This window comes from Salmo trutta, chromosome 22 (assembly GCF_901001165.1).
Source record: "Salmo trutta chromosome 22, fSalTru1.1, whole genome shotgun sequence".
Taxonomy (NCBI): domain Eukaryota; kingdom Metazoa; phylum Chordata; class Actinopteri; order Salmoniformes; family Salmonidae; genus Salmo; species Salmo trutta.
The window spans coordinates 27,379,657-27,404,244 of record NC_042978.1 but is presented as its reverse complement, the minus strand read 5'-3'; the positions used below and the strand labels follow the sequence as shown (position 1 = coordinate 27,404,244).

Below are 24,588 nucleotides of genomic sequence, written 5' to 3'. Positions count from 1 at the left end.
CTCTCCCGTCTTTCCCCACCTATCCTTCCTTTTCTCTCTCCCCCGTCTTTCCCCACCTAGCCTTCCTTTTCTCTCTCCCCTGTCTTTCCCCACCTATCCTTCCTTTTCTCTCTCCCCTGTCTTTCCCCACCTATCCTTCCTTTTCTCTCTCCCCTGTCTTTCCCCACCTATCCTTCCTTTTCTCTCTCCCCTGTCTTTCCCCACCGATCTTTCCTGTTCTCTCCCGTCTTTCCCCACCTATCCTTCCTTTTCTCTCTCTCCCCTGTCTTTCCCCACCTATCCTTCCTTTTCTCTCTCTCCCCTGTCTTTCCCCACCTATCCTTCCTTTTCTCTCTCCTCTGTCTTTCCCCACCTATCCTTCCTTTTCTCTCTCCCCTGTCTTTCCCCACCTATCCTTCCTTTTCTCTCTCCCCTGTCTTTCCCCACCTATCCTTCCTTTTCTCTCTCCTCTGTCTTTCCCCACCTATCCTTCCTTTTCTCTCTCCCCTGTCTTTCCCCACCTAGCCTTCCTTTTCTCTCTCCTCTGTCTTTCCCCACCTATCCTTCCTTTTCTCTCTCCCCTGTCTTTCCCCACCTAGCCTTCCTTTTCTCTCTCCTCTGTCTTTCCCCGCCTATCCTCCCTATTCTCTCTCCTCTGTTTTTCCCCACCTATCTTTCCTGTTCTTGTCACGTCCTGACCCTAGTAAGATGTCATTTTCTATAGTAGAGTAGGTCAGGGCGTGATGGGGTGTTTTGTGTTTTTCTATGTTTTCTATTTCTATGTTTAAGTTCTAGTTTTTCTATTTCTATGTTGGGGTTGTTTGGGTTAATCTCCAATTGGAGGCAGCTGATCCTCGTTGCCTCTGATTGGAGATCATATTTAAGTAGGGGTTTTTTCTCTTCCTGTTTTGTGCTTTATTATATTTTGAGTAGTGTTTGTTTCTCTCTGCATCACGGTTTGTTGTTTTTGTATGTTCAGTTATTTAGTGTATTGCATTACGTTTCACAAATAAATAAAAATGTGGAACTACAAACACGCTGCATTTTGGTCCGATCCTTCAGACAGCCGTGACAGAATAACCCACCACAAAAGGACCAAGCAGCGTGGAAGAGAATGGACCTGGGAGGAAGTTCTGGACGGCAAGGGATCCTGGACATGGGAGGAGATCCAGGCTGGATGGGATCGCCTTCCATGGGAACAGGTGGAGGCAGCGAGAGCAGAGCGGCGACGAGAGGAGCCACGATACCAACGGCGAGGCAAGTGCGAGAGGCAGCCTCCAATTTATTTTTTTGGGGGGGCACACGGAAGATTGGCAGAGTCAGGTTGGAGACCTGAGCCAACTCCCTGTGCTTACCGTGGGGGGCGAGTGACCGAGCAAGCACCAAGTTATGCTGAGATACGCACTGTGTCGCCAGTGCGCAGCTACAGCCCGGTGCGCTCGGTGCAAGCTCCTCACAGGTGCCGTGCTAGAGTTGGCATTCAGCCTGCTCAGTGTTCCTGGTCTCTGGTGCGTTTTCTCGGCCCTGGTTATCCTGCGCCAGCTCTACGCACGGTAACCCCAGTTCGCCAATACAAACCTGTGAGACCTGTCACAACGCCTCGCTCTTGTCGGGCTACGGAGGTTATCCAGCCAGGACGGGTTATGCCAGCCATAAGCTCCAGATCTCCAGTGCGCCTCCATGACCCAGTATACCCTGTGCACCTGGCCTCCGGCGATGCTCTCCAGTCCGGAGCCTCCAGGGACGTTCACTAGTCCAGAACTCCCAGCGACGTTCCCTAGTCCGGTGAGACCTATTCCAGCTCCATGAAGGAAGCCTCCAGTGACGTTCCCTAGTCCAGGACTCCCAGAGACGTTCCCTAGTCCAGGACTCCCAGCGACGTTCCCTAGTCCGGTGAGACCTATTTCAGCTCCATGAATGAAGCCTCCAGTGATGATCTATGGTCCAAAGCCTGTAGAAAGGATCCATGGCACGAAGCCTTCAGTGAAGATCCATGGCACGGAACCTCCTGAGACGGCCCGCAGTCCGGAACCTCCTGAGACGGCCCGCGGCCCGGAACCTCCTGAGACGGCCCGCGGCCCGGAACCTCCTGAGACGGCCCGCGGCCCGGAACCTCCTGAGACGGCCCGCGGCCCGGAACCTCCTGAGACGGCCCGCGGCCCGGAACCTCCTGAGACGGCCCGCGGCCCGGAACCTCCTGAGACGGCCCGCGGCCCAGAATCTTCAGCGATGGCCCGCAGCCCAGAACCTCCAGCAATGATCTACAGTCCGGACGACGACGATCCACGGTTCGGTGGTACTAGAGCGGAGGGATCAGCGGGTGGAGCGGGGAGTACGCCCAGAACCAGAGCCGCCTCCTATGCTGGAGGTTAAGGTTATGTGGACTGCATTTGAGCCGCCATAGACAATTATCACCCTCCCTACCCTCCCTTTTGTTTTGTGGTGTTTTTTTTGTTGGTTTGTTGCATTCGGAGTCTGCACCTTTGGGGGGGGTACTGTCACGTCCTGACCCTAGTAAGATGTCATTTTCTATAGTAGAGTAGGTCAGGGCGTGACAGGGGGTGTTTTGTGTTTTTCTATGTTTTCTATTTCTATGTTTAAGTTCTAGTTTTTCTATTTCTATGTTGGGGTTGTTTGGGTTAATCTCCAATTGGAGGCAGCTGATCCTCGTTGCCTCTGATTGGAGATCATATTTAAGTAGGTTTTTTTTCTCTTCCTGTTTTGTGGGTTATTATCTTTTGAATAGTGTTTGTTTCTCTCTGCATCACGGTTTGTTGTTTTTGTATATTCAGTTATTTAGTGTATTGCATTACGTTTCACGAATAAATAAAAATGTGGAACTACAAACACGCTGCATTTTGGTCCGATCCTTCAGACAGCAGTGACAGTTCTCCTCTTGTCTTCCCTGTATGTGAGATTGAATCCTCACTCCAGTCATGCCACATACATGCTCTCAGGCTACGTAGCTCCCAATAAACAATGGTGATTTCCCTTCCCCAATCCCCTTAATCTCTAGAATGTGTTTGCAGCTTTTTAGTACAAAAGATTTTCCATGGGCTTTTCTGCCATTGAGATCCAAAGCACACACATCACTAGTGCATCAATCACTATCACGACCATCACTACTACCACTGACCACCATCCAATTTAATGAATTATGTCCCATCTTCCAGTCATATCTACCTAATCAGGGCTCTATGATTAAGCAATCAAATGCCTTTTGACTGTTTTTATAATGTGCTAATTTATCTATAACTAAATATCTATTAACCTAATGCCTATTCCTACTTATTTAGGTAAGGATTTAGTCTGAAACCATTTCATTGCTAGCTCAGTTCTACTCACCCTCTCTATAGGTTCCAAAGGCACAAATAAAGAGTGTGTGTGTGTATTTGGTTTGTGTGTGTGTGTGGAACATGGATGAGGCTGTTTGTATTTATATAGAATAAACAAAAGAGCGGGGCTGTGGGGGAATGCAGCGGGAGGGGTGGAAGCGGAGGGGACACCTCAAAGAAAGAAAAGAGGAAGGAGAGAAGAGAGAGAAGACCACTCCAAGAAAGCATACAGCGGGATGACCCTTGACCCTGACTGGCTGAAACTCTGTCCTCTCTTTCTATAGCCCAGAACTCACTTGCCCAAGCTTTTGTTGTTTCTTGTGTAAAGAAAGTTGAGGAAAAGTGTGTTATTCCCATAAAAAAACCTCAACAAGGCTCATTTTGTTCTCTCACATTGAGGAGTTATTTGTTGGACATATATACTGTTCTTTCCAGAACAGCTTTGAAGTGTTAGTTAGTGTAGCATTATGCATGAAATATACAGGGAATGCATAGTGTGGGCTTACAAGTGATGCTGTATGAACTGAACCAGTAGTGGGCGTATTTTAATTAGGGTAGAGATTTTAATTGGGGTAATTGGGGTAGAGGAAGACAGAGGCATGACTAGTGCATGTCTGTTTGGCTTTGTTAAGTACAGTTAAAAAGGAAGGACACTTATCATGTTCTGTAAGACAAACTGTGTAAAAAAACAAGACATTTATGAAAGACTTGTCTCTGTACACTACTAGGTGTCGTTTTGTTCATGTGGCTGCTAGTTCTGTAAATAAACCTTTAACGTGGCATCTCTCCCTGTCAATAATCTCCTTAAAGGAAGCCCCCAGCTGAGGTTAAAGGCCTGTATGTTGACAGCCTCTCTGGATGGTACTAAGTTAAAGCCTGGTATCCTTTGTTTTACCAGTGTCCCTTCACAGGAACATCACAGCTTCACTTATTTACCTGATAAACAATAAACACACTGGATGCTTTGCAAGGTTTTGTCACAGCAGGATTTTCCCCCGGCAGCAGTTATCACTGCACACTGGTAATCACTGTTTCACTGGACACTGGTCATCACAGAATTGTAAAAATTATTTTGGAGAGGTTATGTATAAACTCTAATAATTGAATTTATAGCACACTTTGAATTGAAAAACCATTGAAGTGCTCCATTGAATGCGCTAATAGTATGGCCTGTTTATGAGGAAATGAATGGCCATCCCATTAATTTTGGATGTTTTTGGCTAACACATAGTAACATGGAATGTAGCTGTTGATTGATTCACAAGCATTATTCCAGGCAGACAGAGCGGGTGGGACACTTCTCCCCAGAGTACTGCTGGTGATGTCATGGGCATCCAGGGGACCTCCTCCACCAAACTCCATGTCTGAAAGTCCCAATCAGAAATCCTTCCATTGGAAATTGAAAAGTGGAAGGGGGTGGGGACATTACAGGTGACTCCAGAGAATATTAAGTATTAATTCACCAGATGATTCATCTTGGCATAAAACTGGTGTAAATGCAAATGAGCATAAATAGATAATTGGTCAGTGTGACTGAGTTTTCTACAGTGTGCAGTGATGTTATATGGTAGTCCTGGGGTTGACCGAGGTGCTTACGCCAAAGGAAATGTTTACAAAACCCAGTGGCCTGAGTGTTACTGACATCATAGCAAATGTCATAGTTTAACGCTCGCAAATTGTCACTTATGGAATTACCCAGTTCAACTATTTAGTGTCTCTAAACAGAGAAGTTCTTTGTGAGATTTTATATTTTGGATTACGTTTCTGGAATTGTAACATTTAGGGTTCCAAATGTATGATTGGCTCAACCTACGTACATTAAAATGGTGAACTTTACAGTTATTGGTTAAACATAGAGATGAATTGGTAGTTTAGTTTAAAAAATCTGTGTCCTCTGTGCAAGATACAAGAGAAGGAAAATGTTTGAGTCATTCCACCCATGATCCATCCCTCTGCATGATGTGTGTAAAGATATGGTACTGTATGTCATTATAAAGACAGTGAAGCAGATGTCTTGAGTTTCCCTCTGAGAGTCCAGACCAGAGCGAGGAGTGGCTCTGTGTCTTCTGGACTGAAAACGATGGATAATTCTAAGGGAAATGTACTCTGCTGGAGACCAGTGTCTTGACAGTTGTTAAGTATGCAGTAGTGTCTCTGGTCACAACATGCAGTTCAAATGTACATCTGGCAGACCTCTGCAAAACACTGAAGGACCACTTATTTATGGCTGTTTGTCTCTGTGTTTTTGTCAGCCTGTAGGGACATGATGTCATGTTGATATCTGAGGTCCCCTGGTTCTAATAGTACAGTCTGTCCCAGAGACAAGTTTCTCTCCTCATCTCCTCCTGTCTTAAGGCCTAAGGAGGTTAGTTTCCACTGAAAAAGTTGTATGGTGAGGGTAGTTTTAAGGTATGGATCATTGTAGTGTGTGGTAAAGCCGAGGGCAGAGCGGGAAGTTCTGTGATACAGGTACTCTCACATGGGCCAGTTTAAGAGAAATGTTTGAGGAAGTAGAGCAGTCTTTGGGGGCCCTGGCCATAATGGCAAGGCCAAGTGTAAAGTTGTTGAGTGTTTCTGGGGCTGATCAAAGGCAAATTGCTTATCGGATAAAACAGATCGATATCACATTACCTCAGTGGCCCCTGCTGGCATGCAGAGAGAGAGAGGGGCCGGGGAGCGCCAGTGTCTTGTTGGACTGGAGGAAGCCAGGAATACATTTCTGATGGACAGCGATAATGTCTTTCAGACTAGGGCCTGGAGCTACAAAGCGTTCTCCGTAACACGAACGCTGTGTGGCAGACATGCGACGAGCAAGACCATCTGCTTACCAGACACACACACACACACACACACACACACACACACACACACACACACACACACACACACACACACACACAGGCACACTGTTAGGGGTGCCAAACGGATCGATTAGCAGACAAGGGGTGTAAGGAGCACAGTGGGGGGTGGGTGGCAGAGAGACACCCAGGGTCACAGAGAGATGGTGTCCCATTTCAGCGCATACTAAATCAATTACCATCTCCACCACACAGAGCCCAGCCTCACCACATAATCCCCAACAATCTAGATAATAAGTGAATGGTATCCAGTTACATTAGTGTTCAACTGAAAGGACATAGCGCCTCTCATATGAACCATGCCACCTCAAGGAAATTATTCCTGAAATGATCGCTATTGGTTCTGGTCCATGTTTGTATCCTGTAAAGGATTGAGCTGATCTTTTCGGGGGTATTCTGGTCATCAGGCATGTGTTAGAGAGAGCTGGTCTGGTTTGGTGTGAGTGGTGCCAAAGGGTTGGGGTTGTGTGTCAGTCAACTGTGGAAGGAGGATAATGTTACTGAACATTTACGTAAGTTTGATCATAGTGACCACATTGTACCCTGCTGTTAACAATGGTGAGGACTAATGCTCCGTTTGCAGAGTGTGGGTGTCTGTACAGTATATCAGTTTATACTCAGCCTGCTCCTCTGCCCCTACTGAGAGGGATGCGCTGCAAGCCGCAGAGCAGAGGCAGTCAGAGCACACTACCACACTGTATCAACCATATTACAACACACGAATGCCTTCTCCAGGGCTCCCCAAGGAAAGGACCAGCCTTAACCTGATACCCCACTATGCTACATAACAGACAGATTCTCTCTCCTCTGTGAGAGATGGCACGTCTGGGATTCTGATTTTCCTGTTTGTCAACAAAGGCATCCTAGAGGCTGAAATTGAGCAGAACAGGGATTTATTCGGGGGTTGTGATTTTGAGGTGTCCTCTCTGCTCATGTTTCTGAATGTGTGATCATTCCACACTTTACTTGAGGCCTGTTGTTAACCCTTTACAAGCTATATGTTGGATGGATAAGACAGGACGATCTGGTGTGCCCATTCTACCTCTGTGGCCACTCCTGGTTTATGGGGTTTTGGGTCTCCCGAGTGGCGCAGTGGTCTAAGGCATTCAGTGCTAGAGGCGTCAATACAGACACCCTGGTTTGAATCCAGGCTGTATCACAACCGGCTGTGATTGGGAGTCCCATAGGGCGATGCACAATTGCCCAGCATCGTCCGGGTTTGGCCGGTGTAGGCCGTCATTGTAAATAAGAATTTGTTCTTAACTGACTTGCCTAGTTAAATAAAGGTTAAATAAAAAAATAACATTTATAAGGACAGCAAAGTGATAGCTAGCCTGGTTTTAATAAAAATGTACTGGGTTGGAAGAAATGGGCAGACACACAGACACAAATGAAAACAAACCAGTAAAATCCCACCCTTGAGTTAGAGGAGACTTAAACAGATTTGACACTCTGAAACATGACAAATATCATTTTTTTCCTCCCAGAAAATGAGTGAATCTGTAAAAGATGCAGACTTGCTGGCTAGTCCACTCCCAATGAAGTCTGGTAATGGAAGACCGACAGCAATAGTGTTTAACCTAAAACCACATCATTTCGTACGGCACAAGGTGGATGTGAATGGCATTCACCTGGAAGCTCAGTTTAAAACCTGTCTAAGTTGTGTCTGTGGTGAAATAGACCCAAACAGAGCTAAATGTTTGTTATGGGTGATATTTCTCTGCTGTGTACTCTTTCTCTCTCTGGGTGGTTGTGGTTCCTCTGATTGAATAAGCATCTCTGCATGTTAACTCTCCGTCTCCCTGGGACACTCAGCTCATTAACCTTATTACATACAAGAGCAAAATATCTCCCCCATCAATTCCTCCTCTATCTGATTAAAGAAACTCTCTTTTTCTCTTTGACAATTAGTCACTAAAGAGAGATTATGCTACAACAAAGTGAATGAGAAATTAGATTTTGGTACCCGCAAGGACACACACACACAGAGTAATCTGTATCCCTCTTAAGGCAGTGTTTTATTAAGTTACCATTTAGCTGTTTCACGTCTCCCCCTGGATCTGCTCCATTAACACCAGCAGGAGAAGGGACTCATTCTGTCCAAAATACCCTGATTCCATTACCCCAGAAATGAGCCGAATTTCACTGTCTTTAGTTTCATACCTTGGTGTTTCCTTGTGTTACCTGGTCGTGACTGTTGAGGTGTAGTTAACAATAACTTACTGTGAGCCTCTGTGAAAGGAATATTCTGCCTCTGACTTCAATAGTTCAGAACCACTAACATAGCTGTGGTGGAACCCCAAAATACTTCTTTACATGTATTGTACTGTATTTTCCTTTGGAACGGTTATTTTCGTTGCGGTTATATGGGTTACCTCATCTTCCATATATAGGTTGGTAATCAGTGCTGGTAATCAGTGCTGGTTGTGCTATCTGGGCTGAGGATCAGCTCTGGGGTAAATAGATCCACGTGTCTGCTGGCTCTTTGACTGACAGCCTGTCACATCCTCTTTGCCATCTTACGGAGCGTGCTCAGATAGGAACTTAGGGAGTTAGGCTGGCCTGCCTTTGATCCATTGGGCCCAGGCTCAGCTCAGCTACACTGGGCCGGGCCAGCCTGTGTATGGGTTGTAGGGATGTGACAAATGGATAATTTTTCTTTACGTTTAAACAGGATTGAAAAATATATTTTTACTATTAAAACGATAAGAAAATGTCATAAAATAAGGGTGACCCGGGATGAAAGGACACTATATATAGAAAGGTATGTGGACACCCCTTCAAATTAGTGGATTCGGCTATTTCAGCCACACCTATTGCTGACAGGTGTTTAAAATCGAGGACACAGCCATGCAATCTCCATAGATAAACATTGGCAGTAGAATGGCCGTACTGAAGAGCTCAATGACTTTCAATGTGGCACCATCATATGATGCCACCTTTCCAGCAAGTCAGTTCGTCTAATTTCTGCCCTGCTAGAGCTGCCCCTGTCAGCTGTAAGTGCCGTTATTGTGAAGTGGAAATGTCTAGGAGCAACAACTGCTCAGCCGCAAAGTGGTAGGCCACACAAGCTCACAGAATGGGACCGCCGAGTGCTGAAGCGCGTAGGGCGTAAGAATTGTCTGTCCACGGTTGCAACACTCACTACCGAGTTCCAAACGGCCTCTGGAAGCAACGTCAGCACAATAACTGTTTGTCAGGAGCTTCATGAAATGGGTTTCCATTGCCGAGCAGCCGCACACAAGCCTAAGATCACCATGCGCAATGCCAAGTGTCGGCTGGAGTGGTGTAAAGCTCACCGCCATTGGACTCTGGAGCAGTGGAAACACGTTCTCTGGAGTGGTGAATCATGCTTCACCATCTGGCAGCTCTGATGGACGAATCTGAGTTTGGCGGATTCCAGGAGAACACTACCTGCCCCAATGCATAGTGCCAACTGTAAAGTTTGGTGGAGGAGGAATAATGGTCTGGGGCTGTTTTTCATGGTTCGGGCTAGGCCATTTAGTTCCAGTGAAGGGAAATCTTAACACTACAGCACATAATGTCCACATACTTTTGGTCATGTAGTGTTACAAGTTCCTAATGTGGAGGAAAACCTCCCTGCAAAAAACAGCCCAGTCTGACAATGTTTCACCGAGTTATCAACAAAAAGGGGTTTCGAGTGATGTAAGTTTTTTAAAAAATGAACTGGAAGGGTTTTTCAGTTGTAGAGTTGGGTTTAGTTGTTTAAGGTTCGAAACATACAGTATGTAATTTTCTTAACCTATCTAGTGACTAAATGGCAGCACAGGTTTCAAGTATCATGCTATTTAGCCTTGGGTGTCAGCCTGAGAGAAGTTACAGGAGAGAAGGGTGGGATGAAAGTAACACAATGTAAACCGATGATCTGTAATAAAATAAACATTTAAGCACAGGCCATTGTCTCCTCTAGTTCATATTGCTTTTATAATGTTAGCTAAATATCAACAAGTGAGTGTTTTGGAAAATTACACATGCAACAATTTCAAAGATTTTACTGAGTTACAGTTCATATAAGGAAATCAGTCAATCTATGGATTTAATATGACTGGGCAGGGGTGCGTAATGACCTGTGTAATGATCATGCTGTTTAATCAGCTTCTTGATATGCCTTGAAGGGCATAGGCCCACCCACTTGTCAGACAGGCCCACCCACTGGGGAGCCAGGCCCAGCCAATCAGAATTAGTTTTTCCCCACAAAAGGGCTTTATTACAGACATAAATACTCCTCAGCACCCCCCTACCCCCACGATCCCGAAGGTGAAGAAGCTGGGCTGGCATGATTACACATGGTCTGGGTTTGAGGCCGGTTGGACGTACTGCCAAATTCTCTAAAACAACGTTGGAGAGAACTGAACATTCAATTCTCTGGTAACAGCTCTGGAGGACATTCCTGCAGTCAGCATGCCAATTACACGCTCCCTCAAAACTTGAGACATCTGTGGCATTGTGTTGTGTGACAAAACTACACATTTTAGAGTGGCTTTATATTGATCCCAGCACAGGGTGCACCTATGTAATTATCATGCTGCTTAATCAGCTTCTTGATATGCCATACCTGTCAGGTGGATGGATTATCTTAGCTAAGGAGAAATGCTCAGTGGGGTCGTGCATTAAAATGCTTAAACATGAGGTGATTTACAGTTGGACACAATCGGTGTACGAGTCTTAAGACATCTGGAATCTGCTTCGTTGGTGCAAAAATGGGCAGGTGAAATTTTGTCCCGAAGACAACCGTTAATTCACATTGACTCGTGTTCCTTCCATTTGTTATGTGCATTACCGACTCACAACAAAAAAGAAACCTAGCCAACTTCTCCCTACATTCTCTTTTCCCTCCGTTACGTGTCTCTCACTCAATTTCGATTTGACCGCTTCCTCTACACGCATGGGTGCTGCGTACACAAGCTCTATAGGGCTACAGAAATGACTGTCTATAAAAACCAATCTAATTGATGGGATACGCAAACCAAACTGTAGACAAGCAGCATTCCTTGCCAAATCATTGCCTTTATCAGAAATTCAAACTGGACTGTTTGATTGAAGTATGGAATTATGTGTTCCAACCACAAGCTGCAGTTTTGGAATAATAGATGACTCATCTATTTTAGTATTTTTTTGCAAACTGCTAATTTGCCATTTAGAATAGGTTAGAACGTAGGTAGATTCCAGACTGAAATATGCAACAAAAACATGGTTTTGATGAAGACAAATAGCATATTCATTAGTCTAGGGGCCTACTTTGATTCATGTTTAACAAAAGCTTAAGCTCACAAATCAAACACAGGGCAAAAGAAAACACATGCGGGTATCACCTGGTAGAAAATGGAAGAATTTTTACTTTCTAATGTTGTTAACTAATTAACATTTAATGAAATTGTATTTGTCACATGCTTCTTAAGCAACAGGTGTAGACTAACAGTGAAATGCTTAGTTACAGGCCCTTCCCATCAATGCAGAGAGAAAAATAGTAAAATAATAACACAAGGAATTAATACACAATGAGAAATGATAACTTGGCTATGTACACAAGGTACCAGTACCGAGTCAATGTGCAAGGGTATGAGGTAGATAGGTACATATATAAACTCAGCAAAAAAAGAAAGGTCCTCTCACAGTCAACTGCGTTTATTTTCAGCAAACTTAACATGTGTAAATATTTGTATGAACATAAGATTCAACAACTGAGACATAAACTGAACAAGTTCCACAGACATGTGACTAACATAAATGGAATAATGTGTCCCTGAACAAAGGGGGGGTCAACATCAAAAGTAACAGTCAGTATCTGGTGTGGCCACCAGCTGCACTAAGTACTGCAGTGCATCTCCTCCTCATGGACTGCACCAGATTTGCCAGTTATTTCTGTGAGATGTTACCCCACTCTTCCAGCAAGGCACCTGCAAGTTCCCGGACATTTCCGGGAAGAATGGCCCTAGCCCTCACCCTCCGATCCAACAGGTCGCAGATGTGCTCAATGGGATTGAGATCCGGGCTCTTCGCTGGCCATGGCAGAATACTGACATTCCTGTCTTGCAGGAAATCACGCACAGAACGCGCAGTATGGCTGGTGGCATTGTCATGCTGGAGGGTCATGTCAGGATGAGCATGCAGGAAGGGTACCACATGAGGGAGGAGGATGTCTTCCCTGTAACGCACAGCTTTGAGATTGACAACAAGCTCAGTCCGATGATGCTGTGACACAATGCCCCAGAGCATGACGAACCCTACACCTCCACATCGATCCTGCTCCAGAGTACAGGCCTCGGTGTAACGCTAATTTCTTCGACGATAAACGCGAATCCGACCATCACCCCTGGTGAGACAAAACCGCGACTCGTCAGTGAAGAGCCCTTTTTGCCAGTCCTGTCTGGTCCAGCGACGGTGGGTTTGTGCCCATAGGCGACGTTGTTGCCAGTGATGTCTGGTGAGGAACTGCTTTACAACAGGCCTACATGCCCTCAGTCCAGCCTCTCTCAGCCTATTGCAGACAGTCTGAGCACCGATGGAGGGATTGTGTGTTCCTGGTGTAACTCGGGCAGTTGTTGTTGCCATCCTGTACCTGTCCCGCAGGTGTGATGTTCGGATGTACAGATCCTGTGCAGGTGTTGTTACACGTGGTCTGCCACTGCGAGGATGATCAGCTGTCCGTCCTGTCTCCCTGTAGCGCTGTCTTAGGCGTCGCACAGTACGGACATTGCAATTTATTGCCCTGGCCACATCTGCAGTCCTCATGCCTCCTTGCAGCATGCCTAAGGCACATTCACGCAGATGAGCAGGGACCCTGGGCCTTTTTCTTTTGTTGTTTTTCAGAGTCAGTTGAAAGGCCTCTTTAGTGTCCTAAGTTTTCATAACTGTGACCTAATTGCCTACCGTCTGTAAGCTGTTAGTGTCTTAACGACCGTTCCACAGGTGCATGTTCATTAATTGTTTATGGTTCATTGAACAATCATGGGAAACAGTGTTTAAACCCTTTACAATGAAGATCTGTGAAGTTATTTGGATTTTTATGAATTATCTTTGAAAGACAGGGTCCTGAAGAGTTTGGATATGGGTAAAGTGACTAGTCAACAGGATAGATAATAAGCAGTAGCAGCAGCGTATGTGATGAGTCAAAAGAGTGAATGCCAAAGGGGTCAATGCAGAAAGTCTAGGTAGCTATTTGGTTAACTACTTAGCAGTCTTATGACCTGGGGGTAGAATCTGTTCAGGGTCCTGTTGGTTCCAGACTTGGTGCATCGGTACTACTTACTGTGCAGTTGCAGAGAGAACAGTCTATGACTAGGGTGGCTGGAGTCTTTGACAAATTTTAAGGCCTTCCTCTGACACCGCCTGGTATAGAGGTCCTGGATGTCAGAGAGCTCGGCCCCAGTGATGTACTGGGCCGTATGCGCTACCCTCTGTAGCTCCTTACAGTTGGATGCCAAGCAGTTGGCATACCAGGCGGTGATGCAGCCAGTCAAGATGCTCTCTATGGTGTAGCTGTAGAACTTTTTGAGGATCTGAGGGTCCATGACAAATCTGTTCAGCCTCCTCGGGGGAAGAGATGTTGTCGTGCCTTCTTCACGGCTGTGTTGGTGTGTGTGGACCATGTTAATTCCTTAGTGATGTGGACACTATGGCTCAACTCCCATTATGTAGTGAATAACACCCTGTTGAAACAGGAGTAAATGGTGAAAAGCGATATTGATGAGAAAGACGCACCTGTTTCAGTAGCGCAAGTCGCATGTCAAATGGAGCTTGCAGTCCTCCATTTAGCAAATTACCTTGAAACTATAGTAGGCCATTGACATTGGCTGCTTATCAACTATAGTAGGCCATTGACATTGGCTGCTTATCAACTATAGTAGGCCACTGACATTGGCTGCTTATCAACTATAGTAGGCCATTGACATTGGCTGCATATCAACTATAGTAGGCCATTGACATTGGCTGCATATCAACTATAGTAGGCCACTGACATTGGCTGCTTATCAACTATAGTAGGCCATTGACATTGGCTGCTTATCAACTATAGTAGGCCACTGACATTGGCTGCTTATCAACTATAGTAGGCCATTGACATTGGCTGCATATCAACTATAGTAGGCCATTGACATTGGCTGCTTATCAACTATAGTAGGCCATTGACATTGGCTGCTTATCAACTATAGTAGACCATTGACATTGTCTGCATATCAACTATAGTAGGCCATTGACATTGGCTGCTTATCAACTATAGTAGGCCATTGACATTGGCTGCTTATCAACTATAGTAGGCCATTGACATTGGCTGCTTATCAACTATAGTAGGCCACTGACATTGGTTGCTTATCAACTATAGTAGACCACTGACATTGGCTGCATATCAACTATAGTAGGCCATTGACATTGGCTGCTTATCAACTATAGTAGGCCACTGACATTGGCTGCATATCAACTATAGTAGGCCATTGACATTGGCTGCTTATCAACTATAGTAGGCCACTGACATTGGCTGCATATCAACTATAGTAGGCCACTGACATTGGCTGCATATCAACTATAGTAGGCCACTGACATTGGCTGTATATCAACTATAGTAGGCCATTGACATTGGCTGCTTATCAACTATAGTAGGCCACTGACATTGGCTGCATATCAACTATGGTAGGCCATTGACATTGGCTGCTTATCAACTATAGTAGGCCACTGACATTGGCTGCATATCAACTATAGTAGGCCACTGACATTGGCTGCTTATCAACTGCAATCATTCCTGTAATCAGCGCTTTTTTCCCCACATTTTAATGACGATGATTTGTGGAACGCTTTATATCCGTGGCAAATTATTTGAAAGATACATCCACTTTTCCTAACGTTACACCATTGTTGCGTTAGGTTGGCCTATATGTTACATTTTTTCCCTTTATGATGATGATCGGGACCTGTTAGTGGTAGTTTTGTGATAACTGCAATGTGATTTAAATTTTGGATTTTTTTCTTAACGTTAACGATTAAATTTGGTTTAAATGTTTTAACGTTCACACCTCTAATGGATTGTAGTGTGTCCTTACTCTTTGACTCTGGTCTTTCATGTGACAAGCGGTACTACTGATTGTGGGGGCTTTTCTCACATGACTAATAATAATACTTTTCTCAGATTAAACTCTAGGCAGATGTGTGTTACATTTATTAAGATAAAGTGGTATTTTACTAAATCTGATTCTGAGAAGGCATGTGGGGGTTCTGTTAGCTTTGCTTCATCATTGGACGATGAGGGTCTTCTCAAAACACATCTACATTAAAATAACCTCGACCCCAAACCTGAGACCCATAGAATCCCATCGTCGTTAGTTCCTGTGAGGACCTACATCCGGGAGAAGAAGAGTTTCCCTGCATGGAGGAGCATCAGAAACACATCAGAGGCAGCATGGCTGAAGGGAGAAGAGGGGCCTTCAGAAGAACCAGATTTATGCTCTAGCTAGCAGGAGGCTCAGTGGCAGAGTGCAGTGTAGTGCATCGGGGCAGGGCTGGCATAAGCATGTAGACCTCAGCTCTCTCGGTGGTGCTGCATAAGAGCTGGAGGCCCTGCTCTGTATGTGGCCGGCCGCAGCACATCTTGGTTTTTCTCCCTCCCTTTCTTCATACCTCCAATTCTTCTTTTAAGATCTGCTCTATTTGGGGTGTGAATATTTATGTAATTTAGATATTTCTGTATTTAATTTTCAATACATTTGCAAAAATGTCTAAAAACATGTTTTCACTTTGTCGTTATGGGGTGTTGTAGATGGGTGAGAAAAAATATTGAATTAATTTTGAATTCAGTCTGTAACAACAAAATGCATAATAACTCAAGGGGTATGAATACTTTCTTAAGACACTGTATGTACTGTATGTCTAATGTTTGATCATCATATAGTATTTTGTGTTTCAAAGAGTTTGTAGTGTGTAGTGAGTAGTGTGTAGACAAATGTATGTCTTAACTACTTATCTTAACTACTTAAAAGCATCTGTACACTGTCTTTGTAGTATGCTCTGGGTCGTTTTTTTGTTTCCTTCTCTCTGATGTGTGTTGATCCTTCTGTTTTCTCCCTAGGTGAGCGCCCATACCAGTGCCCCTACTGTGACAAAGCATTCAGCAAGAATGATGGTCTGAAGATGCACATCCGCACACACACTCGAGTAAGTCTCCACACCCACTCCTCCCACACTCCCCCCTCTTTTGTTCCAGGAACAGTTTGAGGTGTTGGTGTTATCCTGCCCACATGGAAATTATTGTATTTCCCTCCACCTCCCGACAGCACTGTGTGTGTGTGTGTGTGCGTGTGTGCGTGCGTGCGTGCATGTGTGTGGTCGCATATGTATGTCTTTATGTATGTGAGTAAAAGAAAACTGTCATGAAAGCCAGGGAATAGCAGTAACATTTTGGAGCTGTTTTCTTTGACGGGGGTTTTTAACCTCTAAACCAGCTGGCCATTAGGAAATAACTTCTGACCACAACATGATTTATGATCTATTCAATAAGTCACATGAAATATCCTGAAGCATACTTTTCTCTTTTTATAGATGTAGGAAAATCTGCACACGCTACTGTTTTTGTGTGTGTGTGTGTGTGTGTGTGTGTGTGTGTGTGTGTGTGTGTGTGTGTGTGTGTGTGTGTGTGTGTGTGTGTGTGTGTGTGTTGAGTATTTCCTGAGATACCAACTCCTAGGTTTCCATAAAGTCTTATCTCTCCATCTCCAGTACTATGCTTTGGTTGATGTGCTCAGCCAAGCTGTAGAACGTAACACACCCAGGAATAGAGGTTCACACACCTCTGTTAGGCCGCCAAGCAGGGAGGGAGCAAGAGAGGAGTCCTGTCTTGCCAGTCATGGTCTAGCTCTGCAGACATGAATGCTGAAGGTCTTTTTTCCAGTGCGGTGATGCCAGGGCCCTCACTTAGGCTGCTCCCACAGTGAATTTCTTTATGACTGGGGAGGATAATGAAGACTACTTAGAGCTGTAGATGGTAGACTAGAATACATCCACATCTCATATCAATCTCATGCAGTCTTATTGAAAGACAGTCATTGGGTTCCTGAATGTATACGAGCGGAGAACATGACAGGTATTGTTGGTGTTGATATGAGGAGCAGGTACAGTGCATTTGCAAAGTATTCAGACCCCTTGACTTTTTCCACATTTTGTTAAGTTACGGCCTAATTCTAAAATGGATTCAATTGTTTTTTTTCCTCATCAATCTACACACAATACCTCATAATGACAAAGCAAATAAAAAAAACTTAATACACATTTACATAAGTATTCAGATCCTTTACTCAGTACTTTATTGAAGCACCTTTGGCAGCGATTACAGCCTAGAGTCTTCTTGTGTATGACACTACAAGCTTGGCACACCTGTATTTGGGGATTTTCTTCCATTCTTCTCTGCAGATCCTCTCAAGCTCTGTCAGGTTGAATGAGGAGCGTTGCTGCACAGCTATTTTCATGTCTCTCCAGAGATGTTTGATCGGGTTCAAGTCCGGGCTCTGGCTGGGCCACGCAAGGACATTCAGAGACTTGTCCCGAAGCCACTCCTGCGTTGTCTTGGCTGTGTGCTTAGGGTTGTTGTCCTGTTGGAAGGTGAACCATCGCCTCAGTCTGAGGTCCTGAGCGCTCTGGAGCAGGGTTTCATCAAGGATCTCTCTGTACTTTGCTCTGTTTAACTTTCCCTCGATCCTGACTAGTCTCCCAGTCCCCGTCGCTGAAAAACATCTCCACAGTATGATGCTGCCACCACCATGCTTCACCGTAGAGTTGGTGCCAGGTTTCCTCCAGACGAGACGCTTGGCATTCAATCTTGATTTCATCAGACCAGAGAATCTTGTTTCTCATGGTCTGAGAGTCCTTTAGGTGCCTTTTGTCAAACTCCAAGCGGGCTGTCATGTGCCTTTTACTGAGGAGTGGCTTCAGTCTGGCCACTCAACCATAAAGGCCTGATTTGGTGGAGTGCTGTTGAGATGGATTTCCTTATGAAACGTTCTCCCATCTCCACAGAGGAACTCTAGAGCTCTGTCAGAGTGACCATCGGGTTCTTGGTCCCCTCCCTGAGCAAGGCCCTTCTCCCCTGATTGCTCAGTTTGGTGTCTTGGTGGTTCCAAACTTCTTACATTTAAGAATGATGGGGGCCACTGTGTTCTTGGGGACCTTCAATGCTGCAGACATTTTTTGGCACCCTTCCCCAGATCTGTGCCTCGACACAACCCTGTCTTGGAGCTCTACGGACAATTCCTTCGACCTCATGGCTTGGTTTTTGCTCTGATATGCACTGTCAACTGTGGGATCTTATATAGACAGGTGTGTGCCTTTCCAAATCATGTCCAGTCAATTGAATTTACCACAGTTGGACTCCAATCAAGTTGTAGAAACATCTCAAGGATGATCAATGGAAACAGGATACACCTGAGCTCAATATCGAGTCTCATAGCAAAGGGTCTGAATATTTATGTAAATACTTTTTTTTTGTATTTACATTTTTTTGGGGGAAAAACCTGCTTTCGCTTTGTCATTTTGGGGTATTGTGTATAGATAGATTTATTTTTATATTTTTTTCAATTTAAGAATAAGAATGTAACTTAACAAAATGTGGAAAAAGGGAAGGTATCTGAATACTTTTCGAATGCACTGTACGTGTGACCTGACTCAGAGCTCAGTGTTGTAAGAGGAAGGGCATGGTCACACTGGTCTCTCATGAGGTTATTTCCTGCCTGTGCCTCTGCACTACTTCTCTACCCACTGATGTTCTCCACCACTTCACATCTTTCCATGAGCTATGTGTGTTGAAGTGTGTGTTTGTGTTTGTGGTTATAGCCATATGGGGCTGTATATTCATATATACAGTATTTATTTATGACTTTTAACATGATCATTAATTCATATGGGTATGGCCTGAGGGTTTTGTTGACATGTTTCAAGTACATTTCCTGTTTGTTCAAGCACAAACCATTTCATTGCACCCTATGAACCTGAGCTGCAGGTACAGTATAAAGCTTCTGGCCTGAAACGGTACAGTGGAAACAGGCAGCTGGCGTGACCGGGAAACTCCTATCAGCTCCAATTCTCTAGAGAGGACTTGATGAAACGTTAATGTTTGAATTGAGACATGGCTTTGTGTGTTCCCGGCTCTGTCTTTGCTCAGTGCACGGTGACTGCAGTAGTGAAATATGGGCTGAGCTGTGATACACAGCAGAGAGCTGGACGATGACATCACTACTCAGCAGAACAATGCCATTTGGCTGAAGGAGCTCCAGCTCAGTGTTAATGTATAGTTTAGAGATGGATCCGTTTAGAGTTGTGTGTTTATCCCACATCCCAAACCATCTGCAACAATGAGAATACATGTGATTCATATAAAGCTGCTGACATGTTGCCTGGTCAGAGATTTTTATTAATCTCTTTAAGGTTCTGTGATGTGACAAGAGTGATCTGACTGTAAACACACTGATTAACATTCCACTGGTTCTCTCTGTGGGGTTGCCTGTTATGTTTTGTTTGACTTTGGCCTAGAGTTCTGATAGTTCCAACATAATCTTCCAAGCACTTCTGTTTTCAGTTTGAAAACCTCAAAAAGGGTTTTACTGTAATACTTTTCCATTGGTCATTTTCAGCTGGCTCCTATTGATCCAGTATAGCAGTCTCTGATTGGTTAATCACAGCATTAAGTGATCGGACCAGTTGAAATGGGTATTAGCAATATGGTAGGTGCTCCGCTTTGCCCTCTGGTAGGCTAGGTGAATTATCATCATATAGCTAATACCTCTCCAATCCTCTCAGAGCTATACGAAGTGCCTAGGGGTATAGGGGCAAGGGTTTCATTTTGTATTGGGTAACAGAAGATGAGGACATCCCATGTGGCCATGTTGGTTTAGAGATGACCATTGACCACACGTTTGATATGAAATGTGATCCTCCAGCCTCTCTCAGAGTAAATAAACAGAGCTGTATCCCTCCATTCATAACCCTGCTGACTCCTGAGGGGCCAGATTCAGAGGTGAGCCAGTCAGAGGGTCAGGTCAAAGGTCACTAGGGTGGACAGCTGCTGAAGAGCAGAGGTCACCAGGTACAGATGTTAGATGTTACTGGGGCCACAGTGATGCATTCTGTGTCCTCCACATCACTCCTCTACATCCATGTGTTTCCTAAACTCTGAACTTTAACCCTTTTTGGGGTTTTTGTATGTCATTCGGGGGGAAGATTTCCCCAAAGTGGGAAAGTGATGCTTTATTAGAAAAGCAATACCTGTTAAACTAGCCGATTTTACTGGTGGTTTACAATACACAGACTGTCAATTATGTTCTGGTTTGACCTCCACACCCAAGTTTCTCACACACCCCCATATACTCTGTTAGGCGTCTTTATTTTTCTTTCTCACTCACACACACAAACATACTCATGCAGACATGTGCATTAAACCTGATCTGTACCTCCTTTTGTATCCTGTGTCTCTGGGCACTAACTGTGTCCCGCCCACATGATAGCCCTTTTCCCAGGACCCTAACTTCCTGCATTCACCTCGTACCCTTGACGACTGATCCATAAATGGGTAGAGATTTCGCTATCAGTGAGTCTTGTCAAAGACTGACACCCAAAGACTGACACCCAAAGACTGACACCCAAAGACTGACACCCAAACAAGAAGTCTTGCTATGTCTGTGCTTATTATTTAACTCTAACTAAGCTTTCAAGTGTCAAAAATATTTCCCTGAAGTCAGACACACACCTAGATTGAGAAACACACACACACACAATAACACACCCACAGAGCGATAACTGCTTTTGAGTGACACCCAGACAGGCCTCTGAAAGGCACAGAGGAAATGTTCTTTGGTAAACTGATGAGGTGTGGAGACAGGAGTGATATTCTACAGCCCCTGTGAGCCAGTGCACTGATATATGTTCAAAGGGCTTTTCTGTGCCATGTTTTGCTTATGCTTTAGAGGATCCATGTGTTCCTTAGGGATCCATGTGTTCCTTAGGGATCCATGTGTTCCTTAGGGATCCATGTGTTCCTTAGGGATCCATGTGTTCCTTAGGGATCCATGTGTTCCTTAGGGATTCAAAAATCAAAAAGATGTGTTTCTACGCTGGTCATTTCTTCCCTACTGCAGGGGCTGTACAACCTCTCATTTCATATCTTCATAAACTCACTGGGGAGCGGCGGGGTGTGAAGTGAGAGGATATGAAAGTGTGTGTGTGTTGGTACTTTTTGGGGATGCTAAATGTTATCCAGGTTTCTTCCATGTGTGAGAGAGTTCATTTGTGTTTCAGTATTTGTGTACAGTATACAGCAGGGGTAGGCAGCTAGATTCAGATGTTCAAATACAGTAATTTCATTGAGACACGATCACATATTTCTTTGGTACTTGGGAACAGATTTCCAAAATTAAACTCCTTTTTAGCTGAATCCTTGGTGATTTTACAGTTTATAAAAATAAACATTTGCAGGCCAGTTTTGGCCCGCGGGCCACCTGTTGCCGACCCCTGGTATACAGATTAGCTGTGTGTTGAGAGGTGATCTGTCTGTAAAGTGTGTGTTTGTCTGTGTGTCCCTGCAGGAGAAGCCATATAAATGCAGTGAGTGTAACAAGGCCTTCAGTCAGAAGAGAGGTCTGGACGAACACATGAGGACCCACACCGGAGAGAAACCCTTCCAGTGTGATGTGAGTCTCAAACCACCTTATTCTGGACTCTAACCCTAACCATAACTCCAAGTGGTGTGTGTGTCCGTGTGTGTGTGTGTCCGTGTGTGTCCGTGTGTGTGTGTGTCCGTGTGTGTGTGTGTCCGTGTGTGTGCGTATGTTTATGTCCATGTATGTCACAGTATGTGTGTGCTGATGCTCTGCTCAGCCAGACTGTGGCACGTGGCCAGATGTGGGCTAAAACTCAATATGAGTAAGATAAAGATCTCTCTCCTCTGGAGAGGCATAGTCGGCTGATCTCAAGTAAACACAGTGAGAGGATCAGAGGATCAGAGGATCAGAGGGAGAAATGACCCTCTGTTTATAATACCACAGGAGTAATAATGATTCTCAGAGAGAGAGGAACACGCGACCATGGATCCTGATGATGCTCTGGAAGAAACTTTTAAGTCGAGTTAAAGTTTCTGGATCCCCCTCACTTTCCTCTAACCATGTCTGGAAATTGAAAACGTCTTTCCTTCCACTGTTTTTATTTTGTTTCATGGAAGAACCACAATTGTGTCTTTTTAAGTTAAGAGAGTTTTAAATCCTTAAGCCAATCAAATTGGCTGTTTCCTTAACCCTCAGAACTGTCTGACATGACGGGTCCTTTAAGCTCAAAATGGCTGGGTTAGCACTAGGGGTTTTGGGAAACGAAGGCTATCTCAGTTAAGGCCATTTCTTTATTGTAATAATTTCCTGGCCGTGTTGGAATTCAGTTGATGAAATTCTTTGTTGATTCAGTATTAAATGTATTGAGCACTATTTGTCTTTGGTATCTCCAGCCATCTATGTGTGATGATGTGTTTCACAAATTTGATTAAACCGGGTTGACACACACACACTCGGTCACAGAAAGCCGTAGATTCTCTGCAGGTGGACTTTAGGGTACTTCTCCGTGGTTTGTATTTTGAATGGAGAATACAGTATTTGAGTGTGAAGAAGACATGCTGGGAAGCCTGAGTCCATGTGGGGAACTGCTGTGCTCATGCCAATGCAGGATTAATATGATTGATAGTTTGACATGGAGTCATTTGTAGGGTATAAAATTTATAATTTGTGATGGATGTTTAGTTTAATTTATTTCCTCCTTGCTTTACTGGGAAAATATGATTTCTGCCTTGAAGCCTTCTCTCATGTGATTGGTTCAATTAGCTGGCTGTACCCATAATAGGGATTTGATAGCTTAATATTCCTCTGCAGCATAGTCCTTTAGTTTAGGACTAAATTAATTCAATATGATCTGTCAGAGACCTACTAAAACAGAGATTTGTATGTACCGTGTTTAAGGTGTGATAATTCCCATCTCTAACAGAGCTAACTAACACACTTCTCTTTCCTCTGCTCTCTGTAGGTGTGTGATCTGTCGTTCAGTCTGAAGAAGATGCTGAGCAGGCACAAGCTGACCCACAACCCCAACAGGCCCATGGCAGAGTGCTCGCTGTGCCATAAGAAGTTCACCAGGAATGACTACCTCAAAGTACACATGGAGAACGTTCATGGAGAGACCGAGGGCTAAGGAACCCATCTATATGAGACAGTTTACTAAAGATAAAGGATGACTTGCTATGCATTTCATATGTAGCAATAAGCAGTGTTTTTTGCTATTAAATACTGTATTTGCAAATGCAGAATATGGAAAAGATACATTTAAATATTGAAACAAATCCTGTACGTATGAATTATGGAGTATGAACATTAGATATTCAATTCACAGGGGTTTTTGGATGAGGCACAAGACCCACACAGTTCTGATCTGCTTCCAAACTGCCCTTTTCTCCCTGTTTGTAGTTTACATTCAATTTAATTTTGATATGAAAGTTTGGGATTGACATTTCCAGACAATGCAGCACAATACAATAACTAGCCTAGCTCAAAAAGTCTCTATCCCACTGTCTGCTTCTAGGTTCCCACCTCATGCCAACCATACAGTGCCTTTGCCACCTCTGCTGAGGTGTCTTAGTCTGCCACAACTATTGTGACCAGGTAAAAACTTTCCAAAGAGTTTCCAAGCCAAAGATGTTTACCAAACACAGCCAGCCTACTCCCTTCCTCCAGCCCACACATTGCCTGGAAATGCAATTCATTACCGTTGTCAAAGTTACTGTTACGGTTTGTCAAAAGAATAATGTTTTTTATGTTTATTTCATATTCTGAGGGACCAAGTAGTTTCTTTGTGTTTACACTCCTGTTTTTGTAATCCTGTATGTTAAATGGGAAATGTATTTAATGGATGGTGCAGTTATGTTTGTTTCTCTGTAGATTTTATATGACCAGACCATAGCCTTCCTGTATTCCACAGACTTTTACACATTCCCTCTCTTTTACTGTTCATCTCAAACTGTGAATATTTCACATCACCCTTCCATGTTTTTACTTCATAAAAACCTCATTACCTACAAAACAGACATTTACTCTGTTCATTCTAAGTGTGTGTTGGTTAACTGTTGACGTTATTTCGGAAACGCTTTGGAGTTGGTTAAAATGGTTGACTTTGTTGTTGTTAATTTAACCCTTATTCTTGGGTTGGCTGGGAGTCTGCTGGGAACCTGAGGTAATTTAAGTGTTTTTTTCAGAGGCCACAGTCATCACACCACCTGATCTAAAGCCACCCACTAAAGAGTCTCTCTGATGTTTGCTCTACTCTCTGCTCTCTCTATAAAGGGACTCACACGGACTCATTTCTCAAACTCATCCACTGCTGATGCTCCTGAAGGGCTC

At 44.2% G+C, this 24,588-nt stretch overlaps 1 protein-coding gene across 1 annotated transcript in view; it reads left to right on the top strand.

The window, feature by feature from the left end:
- LOC115158495 (PR domain zinc finger protein 5) overlaps window positions 1-24,271 on the top strand; it is a 51,091-nt gene extending 26,820 nt beyond the window's left edge. Inside the window, exons 14-16 of the mRNA XM_029707499.1 lie at window positions 16,248-16,333; window positions 21,745-21,849; window positions 23,222-24,271. Of these exons, the coding sequence (XP_029563359.1) occupies window positions 16,248-16,333; window positions 21,745-21,849; window positions 23,222-23,386 (356 nt within the window). The 3' untranslated portion in view covers window positions 23,387-24,271. The remainder of the gene's footprint in view (window positions 1-16,247; window positions 16,334-21,744; window positions 21,850-23,221) is intronic.
- Window positions 24,272-24,588: the final 317 nt, after the last annotated feature.